This window comes from Hylobates moloch, unplaced genomic scaffold (assembly GCF_009828535.3).
Source record: "Hylobates moloch isolate HMO894 unplaced genomic scaffold, HMol_V3 SCAFFOLD_13, whole genome shotgun sequence".
NCBI lineage: Eukaryota > Metazoa > Chordata > Mammalia > Primates > Hylobatidae > Hylobates > Hylobates moloch.
The window spans coordinates 75,618,779-75,637,653 of record NW_026652288.1 but is presented as its reverse complement, the minus strand read 5'-3'; the positions used below and the strand labels follow the sequence as shown (position 1 = coordinate 75,637,653).

The following is an 18,875-nucleotide window of genomic DNA, read 5'->3' as shown; positions in this document are numbered from 1 at the left end:
CTATAACTGGGAGCTAAACACTGTGTACACATGGACACAAAGAAAGGAACAACAGACACCAGGGCCTATATGAAGTTGTAGTGTGGGAGGAGGGTGAGGATTGAGTAACAACCTGTCAAGTACTATGCTTATTATCTGGGTGACAAAATAATCTGTACACAAAACCCCTGTGACAAGCAAGTTACCTAAGCAATACACCTGCAAATGTACTTCTGAAACTGAAATTTAAAAGATCCTAGATTCTAGGGAATATAAATCACTGATAGATGCTAAAAAAAAAAAGAAACATTTCGAACCAAATTTGGAAAGAAATTTGTGACAATAGTTGAATAAGTGCTAAATAAGACATTATCATTTTAATAGGGCAATACTTTTGTGCTCTATGTTTAGTCTTAAAATTTGTTCACCATGGATAAATAAATTCAAGGAAAACAATTAATTCTTAGAAATATTCCTTTAAAATAAAAGCTCAGAAATCACATTCATTCTATTTTATAGAATTGATTACTCCTTAGAGGATTTGTTTAATAAGAATGATTCAAGTTGTTTCAAATGATAGTCTGAAACAAATTGAAACTATAGTTCAATGAGACCTATAGTTAAATAACTGCAGAAATAGTATCTTTATTTTCAAAAATGAAACTGTGGACACCACTTTCTTCTCACACTATAATGTGTTTATAATATATTTGTTCTCTGAATATGTTACCTTGCAAGTGTCAAGGAAGCTTATAGTATCTTGGTTTTGTAAATATCATAAATTCTACAAAGTCAAAATGTGTGAGCATTATGAGAAGCATTATGAGATAATTATATTAATAATCTGAAAAATGTTTCATGTTTGGAGGTTATTAAAAACAGAACTTCATAAATAGAAATAAAAGCAATATTAAAATACATGAAATAATAACTTACTAAGATATTTTTTCTAATTTTTTCAGGTATGATGGAATTTAGTCTCTTTGGAATATCATATGTAAGTAGTTTTATTCCTTTTATCTTCATAATTTAAAATATTCATAAACTATTCAAATTTAACTAAATATAGCAATATATTTTAGACTGGAGCAGACATCTGTGGTTTTTTCAACAACTCAGAATATCATCTCTGTACCCGCTGGATGCAACTTGGAGCATTTTATCCATACTCAAGGAATCACAACATTGCAAATACTAGGGTATGTAATTACTACATTTACTTTCAATATTTTCTTACTTGGGCTACGCTTCATTATACTTTAGTGTACATGGCTTGGTTAGCTGGCATATTTATTGATGTTATATATAATTTTGGAGTAGTGAGGAAATTGTCTGGAGGAACTTTTTTTGAGTAACTGGGGAGACATTACTAAAAATTATGGAAGAGTATGAACAGTTAGAGCCAATATCTAAATAAGCACTAAATTTCATGATGCTTTCAGTGAAGAAATACAGAAAAATGATAAATTAGCAAAATGCACATGATGGAAAGATTGAAGACAGAGCTGGTCTTTTAAAGATGTATTCTGCCTATAGTAAGTAAATGGCAGAGCTCATGATGTGCTGTGAAATCTATATGGCCCCCCCTACTGGAAACTTGGGTAGAAATAGAGAGTAGGATTTATTTTAGAAAATGCTGAAATACAAAGATTGTAGGCAGAATGGAACAGTGTTTTGAAAGAATTTGAAAGTTGGACAATAGAGACATAACTTGATGAAACAGTAATATCTCAACAGGAAAATTTGCTGTCAATAATGCAATTTAGAAAGCTGTAATATTGGGAAAGTAGAGCATGAATCAATGAAAGCTTGGACAGAGATTCATTATTGAGAGTATACTATTTCATATTTGTGAAGTCCTTGCTCAAATGATTAACATATTCTAAAAAATGATATAAATAATAGACCATTGTATATGTAATAGGTCAGATACAAATAAATGTCTATAAGGGAAAATAGAATAAGCTAAAGTGATGGAGTTTTATAGAGATTCTGCTTTAGGAAAAGTGCTCAGAAAGGTATTAAATGAAGGAATACTAGAGCAGAGATGGGTATGGGGAACAGTAACCAATATAAATGTATGGAGAATTCCACATGGGAGCAACAAAGTAAAATACCCAATGATTGTAATGTGGTTGGAGTTTTTAAGGAAAATTCAAATGCAGAAGGAGGAAAACACTGAGGAAGTATTTCTAAATAAAAATCTAGAGGATAGAAAGCTCTACTTAAGTTTAAATATGAGTTGGTACAAATGAACTATTGAAATGTTTTACTCGAATTGTATGGTTTAGAATTAGATGCTTGTGTATCAACATGTTAAAACTAAAATCATATTAATGAGGTCAATAAGCAACAGATATGATCTTTGCCTTTTTTCTTCTTATTTAACTTTGGAAATACCAGCAATAGGATTACATACAGCTTAACAGTTCTTGGACCGTTTTTACTTTCAAGATTTCCTGTATTCTAATACTGCATATAACAGCTGTGACACTAAATTTTCATTCAAACTTTCTTACTCCTAAAATACAGAAAAATTGGAATCATCATCGATATGACACAACTATAAAGGGCCCCAGTCATGCTGATGTCAACGAAAAACATTTAAATGTTACCTCGAGCTTTGTGGTAGCCTTGCTTATTCCCCTGGTGCAAATCAAAATATAAAATAGTAATAATTTTTCTTGCCTATTATTTTTTAACTAATATGTGCAAGAACTTTTTTGTAGACTTTAAATCATCCATTCTAAATTTTAGACTAAAAATTTTGTCTTTTGAGCTGGAGTGTGCATTCCAGAGCACACTCAGGCACATTATTTCCTGTCATTCAACTTTATGCCTTCTCTTCTATCTGTACTATGTATTCTTTAGTATTCTTTAGTATTCTTTAGTACCATAATCTGTTCATTTCTCCTGAGGACCCACAATGTGCATGGTCACCATCATTTGCTCTGCTTCTCTGGGTTTATTTCAATCTACTTTGGATAGCCTATCATTTCATTTATCTCCTATACTTATCATTCTAACACTGACTATCACCTAATTGAAAATATATTTGTCATCCATTAAAATGCGAACTTTTCTTTGGGTATGTTCACTTAAACTAAATCAAGCCATGGATTTAATTTGAATTTCTCTTATTAAAACATTGTGTACGTTTTCTCTTTATCATGTGATAGAAATATTATTGTGTAAGATTTTGGGAAGAAAGTACATGGCACATGACAATCAGTTAGTATCATTTCTTACTTTTTAGTTCTTCAAATATGGATATGAATATTATGACTTAAACAAGGACCAAAGCTTATAACTATGTTATTTTGCTTTGTTTCAGAGACAAGATCCCGCTTCCTGGAATGAAACTTTTGCTGAAATGTCAAGGAATATTCTAAATATTAGATACACCTTATTGCCCTATTTCTACACACAACTGCATGAAATTCATGCTCATGGTGGCACTGTTATCCGACCCCTTTTGCATGAGTAAGTACAAAGTTTGTTTTCTCTTATCACAGAGAGATACTTTTCACTTAATTTACCCAATCATCTCTTATAGTGCAATATAAAATATTTTAGATTGGCAATTTTTCCATTGTTATATTAGCATACACTTTTTATTAATAAAGCATTTACACAAATATGTCCATTAATAAATAGACTAGCATAAGCCATTAAAGAATGAACCACATTAATTAGTTATTAAAAAGTAATGATTCTATTTCAGAATAATTACTGTATACTAGGTATTGTTCTACATGCTTTGTATGTGTGCTTACATTGAGTATTCTCAACATTTCTAGGGAGATAAGTAATGCCCCTCATGATTTAATTAATCAAGGTTTACTGCTGTTATGTAAATCTACTATATACAGATGTCTTACTGGAGACTATTCCACCTTTTCCTTGATGTATCCCAATAAGATACACAGGAACAGTTTCAACATTATCCTTATAAATTTGTTTCGGATTCACCTCTTAAAGAAAGCTCAAACTTATATATGACCAAATCTTAAAATTTCTATTTCATGGAGCGTATTTGCAAAAATTTTCACCCATTTTATTAAGTTGATTACAACCAAATTTTTATTGTAGATATTACAAAAAGCAAAGCATGCAATCAAACATAAAAACAAAAAATCTCTGAATAATCACAGTATATTTAGCTTTTTGAGCACCCTATATTACCAGAGGAATTGAATGAGATTATTTGTTAGATTTCACTATTGATAAGCCCATTTAAAAGAGGCAAGTATTTACCCAAATTAAAACAATACCCAAAGTAAATTTACCAAAATAAGAAGTAAATTGGTATGCCTTCTCTTTTGATGATAGGATAAGCAATCCAGTTTTCCTAAAACAACAACAAAAGATTCTTTCTGGATTCAAATTATGTTCTGGTTCCTTTATTAATTTATCATCTACCATAATCCCTTCTTTATTTCTGATAACATTTTATTGATCTCCTTTTTATTTACAGACTTTACCCCTTTTTGTTATTCCTATTTGCTTCCCAGGATAATGGAGTATCAGCTCTGGGCTGAATCACTAGTCAGAAATATTATTATTAACTATATAGACTGTTGTTCTATTGAGAATACCTGGGTTTCTACTTTCGTGAGTTTATGGAGGAGTAAGCCCATCTTTCCAATTCATCATTAATCTCAGCTTTTAATAAGGCAAAACAAAACCACAACAAAAGAACAAACAAATTTTAAGAATCAGCTTTTCTTTTTCATTTCAATTGGAGAAGAAATGTGAACATTTAGTAGTGGCTCTTAAATCATTAAAAAACAAACAAACAAAAAACAACTTTGTTTTGCCTAGCCATTTATACCTCAAATTCAGAAATCCATTAACATGTTACAGAGCCTTTAGGAACATGTAAATCTACTATTTAGAGAGTTTATTAAGTAAGATAAGCAAACTCTTTTTAAAATTAATGAATTAAAATTCTTACAGTATGTCTCACAATTTTCTTCCAGTGTTTTTAATATGTTTTTTAATTTGTTGATCATATACTAGGCAAAGTTAATATTTGTACCTCTATTAGTTCCCTTCCAAAGTAATTGCTCATTTAGTTGATGTTACATGTCCATAACAATTCTCTGTTTTCTCAGGAAATTTAGTCATAGTCTAGATTTACTCATAAGGTATTATTATTATTATTATTATTATTTTTTTTTTTTTGAGACGGAGTCTCGCTCTGTCGCCCAGGCTGGAGTGCAGTGGCGCAATCTCGGCTCACTGCAAGCTCTGCCTCCCGGGTTCACGCCATTCTCCTGCCTCAGCCTCTCCGAGTAGCTGGGACTACAGGCGCCCGCCACCACGCCCGGCTAATTTTTTGTATTTTTAGTAGAGACGGGGTTTCACCGTGGTCTCGATCTCCTGACCTCGTGATCCACCCGCCTCGGCCTCCCAAAGTGCTGGGATTACAAGCGTGAGCCACTGCGCCCGGCCTACTCATAAGGTATTATACTGCTGAGCATTGTACTATTACATTCCAACTGATATATTTTTTAATTTTTTTACAGTTTTGTTTTTATTTTAATCCACAAAAGTCTATACTACAAAATGTGATTTGAATAATGATTTTATGGTATTCAGAAGAAAGTTATTTGTTTTAATTTAATTATTTGTGATCATTTTGTCAAGGTTCTTTGATGAAAAACCAACCTGGGATATATTCAAGCAGTTCTTATGGGGTCCAGCATTTATGGTTACCCCAGTACTAGAACCTGTAAGTTCTACCACATATTTTTGTTTACAAAATTTTCTTTGGTTTATATACAACTAATGGCTATTTATTTACATTCCAGTATGTTCAAACTGTAAATGCCTATGTCCCCAATGCTCGCTGGTTTAACTACCATACAGTAAGTATTTAAGGAATTCTGGGGAATTGACTAAACAGAAATGGGTAATTGGCCCTAGCCTTTTCATTAATGGTATGTTGGATTTACTTTCCACTTAAAAAGAGTGGAAAGTAACATATGTCTAGTAAATTATACCTGAATTGAATTAATCCACAGTGAAAGAGAGTTAATTTCTTCTGCTACAGTTTGTTATGTAGTCATTGATTTATTTTAGCAAATAAACATGGTAATTACACATTACACACAAAAAGATAATTGTCTTTTATTGGATATGTAAAATGATCATTAAAGGTAGTGCAGTCCTTCCAAGAATAATATACATGGCAAGTCAAGCAGAGCTTTTGTGACCTTTCAAAAATCCACACACTTTAGGCATGTGAGCACCACAAAAACAATGCTATAAATGATTTTCAAAGCTATTATAAAGACTTATATTTAACCAGATTCTAAAGATATGCTTTTTTAAAAATAAATTTCACTGTGTGTATTTAAGGTATACAACATCATGTTATGAGATATATATATATTATATATATTTACTACATATATATGTAGTAAAATGGTTACTATAGTGAAACAAAGTAAGATTTTCTGAATAAATGTTAATTTTTTAATTTAAAAATGTATCATTTGATTTTTTTAAATGTATATCCTCAAGTACCAATGTTGCTGATGATTCCACTTCTTGCTCTACCTGTTCTTCTTTCCATCCCTTTCATTTCCAGGGCATAGATATTGGTGTCAGAGGACAATTTCAAACATTTAGTGCTCCTTATGAGACAATAAACCTACATGTCCGTGGTGGTCACATCCTACCATGTCAAGAGCCAGCTCAAAACACATTTTACAGGTAAATGAACTGTTTACAAAGCTCAGGTTAAATTTTGAGATACATCATGCTATCATTGTTAAGAAATAGAAAGGGTTTGAAATTTTAACCCATCGCCAAGCTAGTACATTAGCCTGCCTCAGTACCATGAATGCCAGGTCAGAGACAAAACTGTTTGTGGTTTATGGCATAGCAAGAAACAGGAACTTTATCTTAGCATCAGGTTTTCTTTTCCACCAAGTCCCATGGGGATGACATGGAGCAACCCAGGCAGACGTTGCACACGTAAGAGGTCTGTGTCACAAATAAGGAACCCCAAGTTTAGGAAAACCCTGTCTTTAATAAGACTACAAACAAATCTATCCATTATTTGCTTCAAAAAAAGATATTATCTTTTTCATATTGGATAGTAAAAAGAAATATTAGGAATTTTTTTTAAAAACCCTGCCGTCCAATGCTATTCATTTTTTTTTTTTTTTTTTACTATACTTTAAGTTTTAGGGTACATGTGCACAACGTGCAGGTTAGTTACATATGTATACATGTTCCATGTTGGTGTGCTGCACCCATTAACTCGTCATTTAACATTAGGTATATCTCCTAATGCTATCCCTCCCCCCTCCCCCACCCCACAACAGGCCCCGGTGTGTGATGTTCCCCTTCCTGTGTCCAGGTGTTCTCATTGTTCAATTCCCACCTATGAGTGAGAACATGCGGTGTTTGGTTTTTTGTCCTTGTGATAGTTTGCTGAGAATGATGGTTTCCAGCTTCATCCATGTCCCTACAAAGGACATGAACTCAATTCATTTTTAAAACATCCCTGAAAAGACAGCTCAGAAGACAGGCTGTCAATGCCTCTCCCTATGACGTATAAAAATGCAAGAGACCCATGGAAAACTGTCTTCCAACAGGATATTCCCTCTTAAAGTAAGAAAGCTTCCCAGATAAAAATATAAACGAAAACTTTATTATCTCTGTCTATAATATGCAGAAGTAATGACAAATTAATGTCTTATATTTTGAATGGCTGCCTCAACAAGATTTTTACCCTACTTTTCCGCTTCTGACGTGTGGAAGATCTAGTATTATGAAGATCACTTTATGAAAACATGAAATATTTATGAACCTGTTTTTCAAAGACTTATTTTTTAGAGCAGTTTTATACAGCAAAATTGAGTAGGTCCAGAGATTTCCCATTTATCCCCTGCTCTCCCACACATGCATAGCCTCTCTCATTTTCAACACCCCCCATAAGAGTAGCACATTTGTTACAATCATTGAACCTACACTAACACTTATCACCCAAAGACCACAGTTTACATTAGGGTTCACCATTGATGTTGTAGATTCTCTGGGTTTAAACAAATGTATGATGACCCGCATCCACCACTGGTGTCATTTAGAATTGTTTTACTGCCCTAAACATCCTTTGTGTGCCACCTATTCATCACTCTTTCCACCCATGGCAACCACTGATATTTTACTATCTCTATAATATTGTATTTTCCAGAATGTCATATAGTTGGAATCATATAGTATGTAACATTCAATTTAACATTTTTTACTTAGTTATATGCATTTAAGTTTCCTCCATGAGATACCTGGGTTGTATCTCATTTCTTTCTTTATTTTATTTTATGTTATTTTATTTTATTTTATTTTATTTTATTATTATACTTTAGGTTTTAGGGTACATGTGCACAATGTGCAGGTTAGTTACATATGTATCCATGTGCCATGTTGGTGTGCTGCACCCATTAACTCGTCATTTCGCATTAGGTATATCTCCTAATGCTGTCCCTCTCCCCTCCGCCCACCCCACAACAGTCCCCGGAGTGTGATGTTCCCCTTCCTGTGTCCATGAGTTCTCATTGTTCAATTCCCACCTATGAGTGAGAACATGCAGTGTTTGGGTTTTTGTCCTTGTGATAGTTTACTGAGAATGATGTTTTCCAGTTTCATCCATGTCCCTGCAAAGGACATGAAAGAGTTGTAAAACTCTTTCTAATCACAAGTTTTAGTATATGTTGGGAAATTGCAGGTTAAGTCATATTTTTGATGTCTCTAAATTATATTTAAACCCCAGTGACTGTGAACTGAAATTCATATACATATTCATGGTAAGGTATGTTAATATATTTCACTGGAAAATATCTAATTACTGTGGAGATTTGAACTCTAGAGATTCTGGAAATTTTAGGAGACTTCCATGGCTATACATTCTTCAACATTTGTGATTAGAAAAGGCAGACAGCTAAAACAATTGGCCTGGTAAATTATTTCAAACAATATGAGGCTGCCAAATCAAGTTGCTTCTCAAAGATTGCTGGAGATTTAACATGGAAGCAAGCATTTAGTTCACAAATAGCCCTATGCAGGAACATGATTGAAAGGTATTCTCTATTACAAAGATAGAACTTAGAACTTGGAGGCTACTTTATACATTCTTATTAATTATAACCAGTGATAACTCCGTGATTTATGTGTGGAAATGTGAGGAAGGCTTAAGTCATAAAAGATTTAAAAATGCTATTAAAATTGTTTCATGTTTAATGGTTAATGACAGGATTACCCAAGAGAAGCATGAGTAAATATATGAATAAAATTAATGTGGTTTTAATTACTTTCAATGAGGCCACTTCTGATTTGTTACATTACATGAAATCTTGAGATCAAAAGACATGCATGATATTTCCTATTAAATATGAAGAATTTTTTTTTTTTTTTTTATGGAGTCTTGCTCTGTCACCAGGCTGGAGTGCAGTGGCGCAATCTTGGCTCACTGGAACCTCCACCTCCCGGGTTCAAGCAGTTGCCCTGCCTTAGCCTCCCAAGTGGCTGGGACTACAGGTATCTGCCACCACGCCCGGCTAATTTTTGGTACTTTAGTAGAGATGGAGTTTCACCATGTTGGGTAGGATGGTCTCAAACTCCTGACCTCATGATCCACCCGCCTTGGGCCTCCCAAAATGCTGGGATTACAGGTGTGAGCCACCACGCCCGGCCTAAATATGAAGAATTTTATTGTTTTATATCATTCCTGTTAACTAATTTAGAAAAATGGAAATGCTTTAATTTTCTTAGTCTAAGTCAGTTTGCACACTCCTTAATGCTTGGGTTCCTATAGATCCTTATGTGGATGTCATATCATAACTAGACATATGCTATTCTACAGACATGGGTAAAATTATATCTTTCTTTCTTATAGTCGACAAAAATACATGAAGCTCATTGTTGCTGCAGATGATAATCAGATGGCACAGGGTTCTCTGTTTTGGGATGATGGAGAGAGTATAGGTGAGTGCTCGATTTAGTAGATAAATTTAATTGATGACATATTCTATCACATTACTTTTATGTTATCTATTATTGTTCTTTGGAAGCTGAGTACAAAGCTATTAATATTATTCAAGGCTAAAAGATTTTACTAAATTCACTGAATCAACTTAAATAGATAAACAATGTCAAAAACATTTAAAGACTTCTCTTATCCTAAATATAGTCAATGCCTATGGTAAGTGTCTAGGTAAGAAATTTGTGTGGGCAGAATTATGTATCTATTATCTTTGTACTTCCAGAAGCTAGCACAGTGCTATTCACATAATAGACACTTGGCATATATATAAAGTTAACTTAACTGAATAACCACATTTTTATATGTGCAAAATATTGATGCTATAGGGACAAAAAGGGGTGATACTTTTCCTCATTTATCATAAGGGTCACAGCCAACACCTCTATAACAAAACACAAGTTAACAAGAGAAAAGCATAACAAACATGTGTAATCATAGTTTTATGTAAAACAGGAACCTTCAGAATAAAGGCCCAAAGATACAGAGAATGCTCTCAGGCTTTATTCCTAGGTTCAATGAAACAGGAACTGCCATGTAGAAATGTGATTGGACAAAAAGGGTATAAGCTAATGGAAATAGATTGAGTGAGGAAATCTAGCAAGGCCTGTCCAGATTCTTGTTGGCCTATTAATTGTAGCATTTCTTCCTCTCAGGTATGGGGTAAGACTCCTCTGGAAGGAGGTTGTTAACTTCTTCATGGCCAGCTGTTACACAGAAAAGCAGGAAAAGAGAGTAACATTTCTAGGCTTTATAGCTAGCTTTTGGGGAAAAGGGCTCTAGTTTCTGTGACTCGCCTTTGGGAAAAGGAATTCTAGTTTCTATAACTAGAGAATAAGGAGCAAGAGACAGGAGGGCAGGAGGTCAGAGAGAAACTTTGCTTCCAGTGTTGCTTCTGGGACTTTTATTTTGAGAAATCACTTTTTGAGCCCCCAAAATGTACAAGTGGTGCCTCTACAACAAGGAGGTAGTCCAGAAACCAATCTCAAGTAAATTTGGTTTCTGTGTTTTTATATCTACCCTTTTTGCTTGTTTGCTTGTTTTTGTTATTAGTTTTTAGCATTTTTTTTACATGAGGAGATATATTTTAATTTAGATCTAGGCTTATTCCATTCACAACTGTTCCTCAAGACCACACTAAACTTCTAAACTAGCCATGTGAAGTCCATTAACAATTGTTATCAGAAACACCTGGGACAGCTTGCTAAGAATGCAGATTATAGGACTCATTCAAGTTTCATTAATTTTAGGAGAAACTCAGAAATCTCCCATAGGATATTTTTATACTGTATGTAAACACTGATAGAGGATAGGTTTACTGACTGCCATTTAATAGTGTCAGTACTACTAGATGAGCGTTCTCAACGTTTTCTTGACACAAACTTTTAATCATAAAAACTGACATCTGTGTGAAGTTGACAGTTCTCCGCAATTTAAATAACTTATCCGAAGATAATAGTTTTTTCTTTAATAGCAAAGACATGCATCTTTTATCTTTAAGGTACATCATAGTTAATATTCTGCAACCGTAAGAGATAATCCGTTAGTAAATAAGTGTAATAAAGTTGATATAAGAATTATATGCTAGAGAGCAAGACTCTTGGGAAAAATAAATCCATCTTTTTAACATTTTGTGACTTAGAAAATGAAGATATCAACACAAGTTAGTCCTTTGCTTTTAGAGCTCTGACCTTCATTACCGCAATGACTGAGGGTCTATGAAGTTTTCAGCCTTTCCCTTTGTGTCCAGCAGGAAATTTACCTACAATTTCCCAGGGGTGTAGAGTTTAAGTATGCAACTTGGGATCTTTGAATCTCATAATTAACAAATTAAGTTAATTCATTTCATCAGTTAGGTAGACAAAGCTTCTCTTAGAATTTTCTCCAGCTCCTCCTATCCAACTACAGCATCGATGAAAACATTTGGTGTGGACTTTACCCTATGCAAGTTTCATGGCAGACTTTTTGTAATCACTGGAAAGTGCCTGAGCGTAATCCAAATATTTCTCTATGATCTCCTCATGCAAGTATAAAAAATTGTTTTTTTGCCAATTGGATCTACTTATTTTGTTATGTTTCACAATATCAGTATATTTGGTATAATTTAGTATAGATATTTTTAAATAGTCCCTTGAAATTTCCTGAGTTAACAGCAAAAACCATATATAGCAAAAACTTATTCTCTGGATTTGTTAGATCAGAATCTCCAAAGAGGTTTTCTCTCACAGCAAACACAACAATCTGGTTGATGGGCATCCAATCTGAAATGATGTCTTTCTTTTAAACAAATATGTTCAAATTTTGTGATATATTATAATGTGGTAACATATTATCTTGAAATAATTAAAGGTAAATCAAAATGAACTTCTCCTAAAACTTGTTAACATTAAGTAAATTTTAACCATTCTTGATTAATAAAGTTATAGCTTAGTAAAATGTTAATTTTTCTACTTATCTTAATGAAATAGTTATATATGTGTCCTTGACCAAGATCATATGTGAGATCTTTCTTCCTCTTATTAAAAACAACAAAGCTACCCATATCTTCATAACAGCTGTCACTTTTGCTTTTTTAACTCAGAATTCTATACTTAAAAGATTGTTCATGAAAACTTAAGTTGTAATTGTATATTTGAAAATAAGAACTAAAATGGTTAAGGAATACTGACATTAATATGTCTTGTAATACATATTAAATTAGCCATACATATTAGTATACACAAAAAAGTCTTAGGCAGAATATCCATTTTAGTATAGGTAAAATCAATAGCAAATTAATTTTAGTGGGTTAATGAATACAGCCCTGATATGTATAAGTAGAGAAGGGAATAAAAATATATTGCTTTTTCAATGTTACCCCAATACTTCTTTTATTTGTCTCTACTTTGCTCTTTCTATCTTATGTATGCTTATTTGTTTTTTTATGTAAAAACACAATGTTAGAAGTCAAGGAAAACTGGGCTTGATTCCAGACCTTGACAGTAATTAGCTTTTTTGTTTTTTTACTTTTGGCAATTTGTTTAACTGCTTTAAAACTCACTTTACTCTTCTATACAGTGGGAATAATAATAAAATATCTTTTAGAGTAAAGTGATAAAGTATTTAGAATTTGGCAAATAGTAAGAACTTAACGAGTTTTACCTCTAGGATGATCATTAAAATGGGTTTTAAATATGGCAAGATTATACTTTAAACTGGTGATGGTGGCTCATGACTGTAATCTCAGTTCTTTGGAAGGCTAAGGCAGAAGGATCATTTGAGTCTAGGAGTTCAAGACAAACCTGGGAAACATAGGGAGAACTTGCCTCTACAAAAATAAAAAAATTAAAAAGCCAGGCATGGTAGCACATGACCTCAGTCCCAGCCACTCAGGAGGCTGAGGTGGGAGGATTGCTTGAGCCCAGGAGGTCCAGGCTGTAGTGAACCATGATTGTGTCACTGCACTTCAGCCAGGACAATAGAGCCAGACTTTGTCTCAAAAAAATAAAAACTAAAAAATAATGATTATACCTTAAAGAGGTGGCTATAAACCTATATTTTGCCAGTTTAATTTTAGTTGACCTGTAACAATCTCTAACTATTGAATTTGTTTTTTCAAATGACACTAGAATGTGTTGCTACCATGTTCTTTTTTCCTTTATATTATTTTGTCAGTCACTAAGGTGGCAAGTAAGTGTCGATTGCTATCATCACTGAATTCTGTTTATTCTTGCACTACTTGTGCACTTCTTGCCACCTTCCCAGTGTTGTGTGTGAAAATGATTTTCAACCTGTTACTACTTTATCATTACCCCTACACACACATACGCCACCTAGCTTGTCCTCTTAGGACCTTACCTGGTGACTCATCCTTCATTTCCAAGGCTCCTTGGATTGTATCTGAATTAGTTAAATAGGCTTAGAGAAAAAATAGGTACATCTTGATACTATTTGCTACTTTTTATACTGGGAAAGAAAAGCAAAGTATACAGGTATTTACTATGGTTCTTCTTTGGAAATAAAAATATATCACATTTTTTTCTCGGTCTACAGACACCTATGAAAGAGACCTATATTTATCTGTACAATTTAATTTAAATCAGGTATGTAAGATTATTTATATGCAATTCTGTTAAGGAATATTTGAAGTTCACAGCTGGGTGGGGTGGCTCATGCCTGTAATCCTAGTTCATCGGGAGGCTGACATGGGAGGATTGCTTGAGGCCAGGGGTTCAAGACCTGTCTGGACAACATAATGGGACCCTATCTCTATAAAAACATTAGCCAGGTATGGTGGAATGCAACTGTAGTCCCAGCTACATAGGAGGCTGAGGCTAGAGGGTTGCTGGAATCTAGGAGTTCGAGATGGCAGTGAGCCATGACTGCACCATTGCACTCCAGCCTGGCAGTAACGGATTCGCCTCCCCTTCTCTTGCATATTTGATGACTGAATCCAAACTTTGTGAGCCTGGGTGGCAGAGGGAGACCCTGTCTCAATAAATAGATACATAGGAAAAAAGGAAGAATATTTGAAGTTTTATTCATGTTTATTATATAAAATACCTTATATCAAATACACAAACAATTTATTGTACTATGAAATACATTTTTGGTTAACAGACATATTTTTAAAGACTTAATTGCTTTTGCAAATAAAGTGTTTATGTTATTCCTTTTTCTTTATTTATAGACCACCTTAACAAGCACTATATTGAAAAGAGGTTACATAAATAAAAGTGAAACGAGGCTTGGGTACGTTCATGTATGGGGGAAAGGAAATACTACTGTCAACGCAGTTACTCTAACGTATAACGGAAATAAAAATTCGCTTCCTTTTAATGAAACTACCAAGACGGTAAGTAATGTAAGAAAATATTTTTCAAAAGCGTACGTATTTAAAACATCTACATGGACTTCTTATATCCCTCATCCGTAAGAAACATAATTATGAGTCAATTATGACATTCTTCATATATTCCTTTTCATTAGGCCTCCATATTTATTTCCTTATTATTATCCTTAGTAAACTGTCATACGAATCAATCTAATGACATCTATTTTATTCTTATTATGATACAATCAAAGCAAAATTAAATTAAAACTTTAAATAACTGTTATCCCTGTATGATAAAGTGCCTCAGAAAATACTTTTTAAAAATAAGATATCTGCATTTACACATTGACTATGTCTTGAAAATGTATTTGAAAATTCTTGCAAACTTAATAAAACTGTCAGCACCCATTAATACAGGAGTGTGATACATATGATACAGATACTACACAAGGAGTCAGGACTCTTGTGTTAAAGCATCATTGCTGCCAGTATTTAGCTCTTTACTTTGAACAAAAAATTTTAGGCCTATTATTCTATCCAATTGAATAAAAAAAATGCAAGTAAATGATCAATCCCTTAAGCTCCTTCCAGTTCTACATTCTGTGAATTTATGGCTTGCAAAGGTGAATTTCAAACACATGTTCTAGAAAACGGCTAACTGTTTTAGGTGATCATTTTAAGTTTAAGCCTACTTATGCACTACTAAAACTGTGTAAATTTGTGTGTATATATATATATATATATATATTTGGACACTGCTAGGTCCTGGTGTAAGAGGATGTCAGATTAAACAGAACTGTCTTTCCATATCCTACTGCTACTGCTGTTTTGTTGACAAGTGGGGTTTCCCTTTAATATGGAACTATGCTTTCCCTACTCCTTTTGCACTACAACTTGCTATTTTTCTTAAAACTATATCAAGGATGGGAAATATAAAATATAATTTCCCAACTTTGACATATTTAATGTCCTTCCTCGCTAAAATAAAAGTTAATATCTTAGTGCCTTACATTCATATTTTTATTTTTAAAATTTGACTGGTTTATAAAATTCCAGAATACCTGATTTAGTCCAGTAGTCTTATGTAGCTGACAAAGAAATTAGGTCTCCAAAGAAGGAAATTAATTCCCCAGAATAACTACTCAATAGTTATCAATCACAATTAGAAATCATTTTTTTTTGCACAGTTCAATGTTCAATCAGATAAAGAAAAGATGGTTTGGCTTAAATAATATCTTGTCTTTTATTTGCTATTACAATGGTGAAAATTAAGCTCACAACTTTTATGGTAAAAATAAAGTAAATAAACAATGCCAAATAAGATATTTTAATATTTGGGTGTGTTATTTCAAGGTCGATTTTATCAAATATGTGGCATAAAAACAAACCATTAAAAATCATTTTTTTCTGTTCTCTTTAAAAACATTCACAAAGAATTTTAAGTGTTGAGAACAAATATTTGACAGTGTTTCATTACCTCAGTGATGAAGAAATATACATTTACTTTAACTAACAACTCTGGGCAGTTCCTTCTAAGTGCATTTAAGTAAACTCAATATTTATGAGCAATTAGTTTTCCAAGCCTTCATAGACACATAGGAAAGGAAGAGAAGATGGTCAATTTCTTTCTCCACCCTCCTTGTCCTTTAATATATGCAAGAGATTATTTAATTGCTCTAGCAATATAATTGTAAAAACATTTTTCTAGTAACAATTATGTCCAGCTAACTTTTGTAAAAAGTATTAAAATCTATGTGGTGTATTTTTGCTTTCTACATTTAAGTTAAAAAACTAGTTTAGGTTTTGTTATAAGATGGATCTGTTTTAAACCTGTCTAACGAATACTCAATTATTTAACTATTACTTTTTAAATTAATTTATCAAATGTGGTAAATCAATCCAAATGTGCTGTGCTTTAAGGAAGATTAAATTTTATAAAGCCTTTATGAAAGGGCCTGGTATGTGGTAGGCAGTAAAGGATTCACCTCCCCTTCTCTGCGTATTTGATGACTGAATCCAAACTTTCTGAGCTAAAGCACAGAAAATCTTGTCAGTTCATTGGACAAAAAGCAGCAATGGTAAAGTCTCCTGAAATCCTCATATCGTGAAACTACGACAGAAGATCATTTGACTACAGCAACTTAATAATCTCCATGACAGAGATAATAATCTCTCTAGAGTCTACTTCAGATTATCTCCAGTGAAATAAAGTAACACATGCAAAATTGAATCATTGGCAATAAATGAAGCATCATAAAATCTTTTTTGATTGAGGTAAAATAACACTTTTAAATCTAAACTTTGGCTGAAAATGACTGGATAATACTTGACAAAGGGATGCATTGAGATTCATGCAGTGCAGTTATAAATAACTCGATATTTTGACATTATGTGAAAAGAGTAAAGTCATAGAAATCAATAAAATTGGCTGAGAGTTTTGGGTTTTTCAGTATCTTTTGACAGCAACTTCACCTTTCTGAGATTTATTTTAACCTTAGGTAAAATGGATAGGTTGGGTGAAATTGTTGCTGAAATGGTTGCAAACTTTCTGAGAGTAAAAATTTCTCAAGATATAAAAGAAAATAAAGGTATATACTATTTATTAGAAAACTTTTTTGAAATAGCATTCATTAAAATAAGAAAAATGTTCCGATTAAACAACTAATTATCATTTTACTTTTTTAGATATTAGATATTGATCTGACCATGCACAATATTACTCTAGAAGAACCAATAGAAATCAACTGGTCATGAAGATCACCATCAATTTTAGTTGTCAATGGGAAAAAACACCAGGATTTAAGTTTCACAGCACTTACAACTTTCCCTCTTCACTTGGTTCTTGTACTCTACAAAGTATAGCTTTCATAACATTGAAAAGCTATTTCATGGCGTACATCAATGATAATGCTAATTTTATTATAGTAATGTGACTTGGATTCAATTTTAAGGCATATTTAACAAAATTTGAATAGCCTTATTTATCCTCGTTAAGTATCAGCTACAATTGTAAACTAGTTACTAAACATGTATGTAAATAGCTAAGATATAATTTAAACATGTGATTTTTAAATTAAATAAAATTTTATATAATTATAAATTATATACTATATTTTTCTCAACGTTTAGCAGATTTAAGATATGTAACAACAATTATCTCAAGATTTAATTATTTCTTAGTATGTACATTTAATTAGCAAAAGAGAATAAAAAATGTAAGTGTATAAAATGTGCATTTTGTCTTTATTTTCCTAATGGAAATTGTCTTAGCTTGCACTGCTATAACAATTTATCATAGACTGGGTGGCTTAAACAGCAAACATTTATTTATTACAGTTCTGAAAGCTGGGATGCCTGATATCAAGGCATTAGCAGATCCAGTGCTGATGGTGGCAGTCTCTATGGCTTACAGACAATTATCTTTGTGTATCCTCATATGGCAGAGAGACAGGAAGCAAACTCTCTCATGTCTCTTTTTATAAGAGCACTAAGGTGCAGGATACAAAATCAACATGCAAAATTTAGTAGAATATCTATATGCCAATAGTGAACTATCTGAAAAAAGAAAACAATCCCATTTACAATAGTCACACACACACACATAAAAATCACACCACCACCAACAACAAAAAACCTCTGGGAATAAGTTTGCTCAAGCAGGAGAAAATATGTATAAGAAACACTAGAAAACATTGATGAAAAAAATTGAGGAAGCACAAATAAGTGGAAAGATATCCCATGCTTATAAATTGAATACAAAAATAAGTTAAAATATTCATACTACCCAAAGTGATCTACAGATTTGATGCAATCTCTATCAAAATACCAGTAGCTTTCTTCACAGAAATAGATAAAGCATTCCTAAAAATTGTATTGAACCACAATTGACCCACAATAACCAAAGCAATCTTGTGCAAAAAGAATAAAGCTAGAGGCATTACACTACCTGACTTCAAAATATACTACAATGCTGTAGTAACCAAAATAGCATGGTACTGACATTAAAAAAAAAATAAACACAGACCAATG

The 18,875-nt window shown here is 32.8% G+C and overlaps 1 protein-coding gene across 1 annotated transcript in view; it reads left to right on the top strand.

The window, feature by feature from the left end:
- The window catches only part of SI (sucrase-isomaltase), a 95,037-nt gene extending 77,361 nt beyond the window's left edge, over positions 1-17,676 (top strand). The window contains exons 38-47 of the mRNA XM_032172262.2: positions 942-976; positions 1,062-1,178; positions 3,314-3,462; positions 5,632-5,716; positions 5,796-5,852; positions 6,578-6,702; positions 9,890-9,978; positions 14,066-14,115; positions 14,703-14,867; positions 17,532-17,676. Coding sequence (XP_032028153.1) covers positions 942-976; positions 1,062-1,178; positions 3,314-3,462; positions 5,632-5,716; positions 5,796-5,852; positions 6,578-6,702; positions 9,890-9,978; positions 14,066-14,115; positions 14,703-14,867; positions 17,532-17,600 — 941 coding nt within the window. The 3' untranslated portion in view covers positions 17,601-17,676. The remainder of the gene's footprint in view (positions 1-941; positions 977-1,061; positions 1,179-3,313; positions 3,463-5,631; positions 5,717-5,795; positions 5,853-6,577; positions 6,703-9,889; positions 9,979-14,065; positions 14,116-14,702; positions 14,868-17,531) is intronic.
- The last annotated feature ends 1,199 nt before the right edge of the window (positions 17,677-18,875 follow it).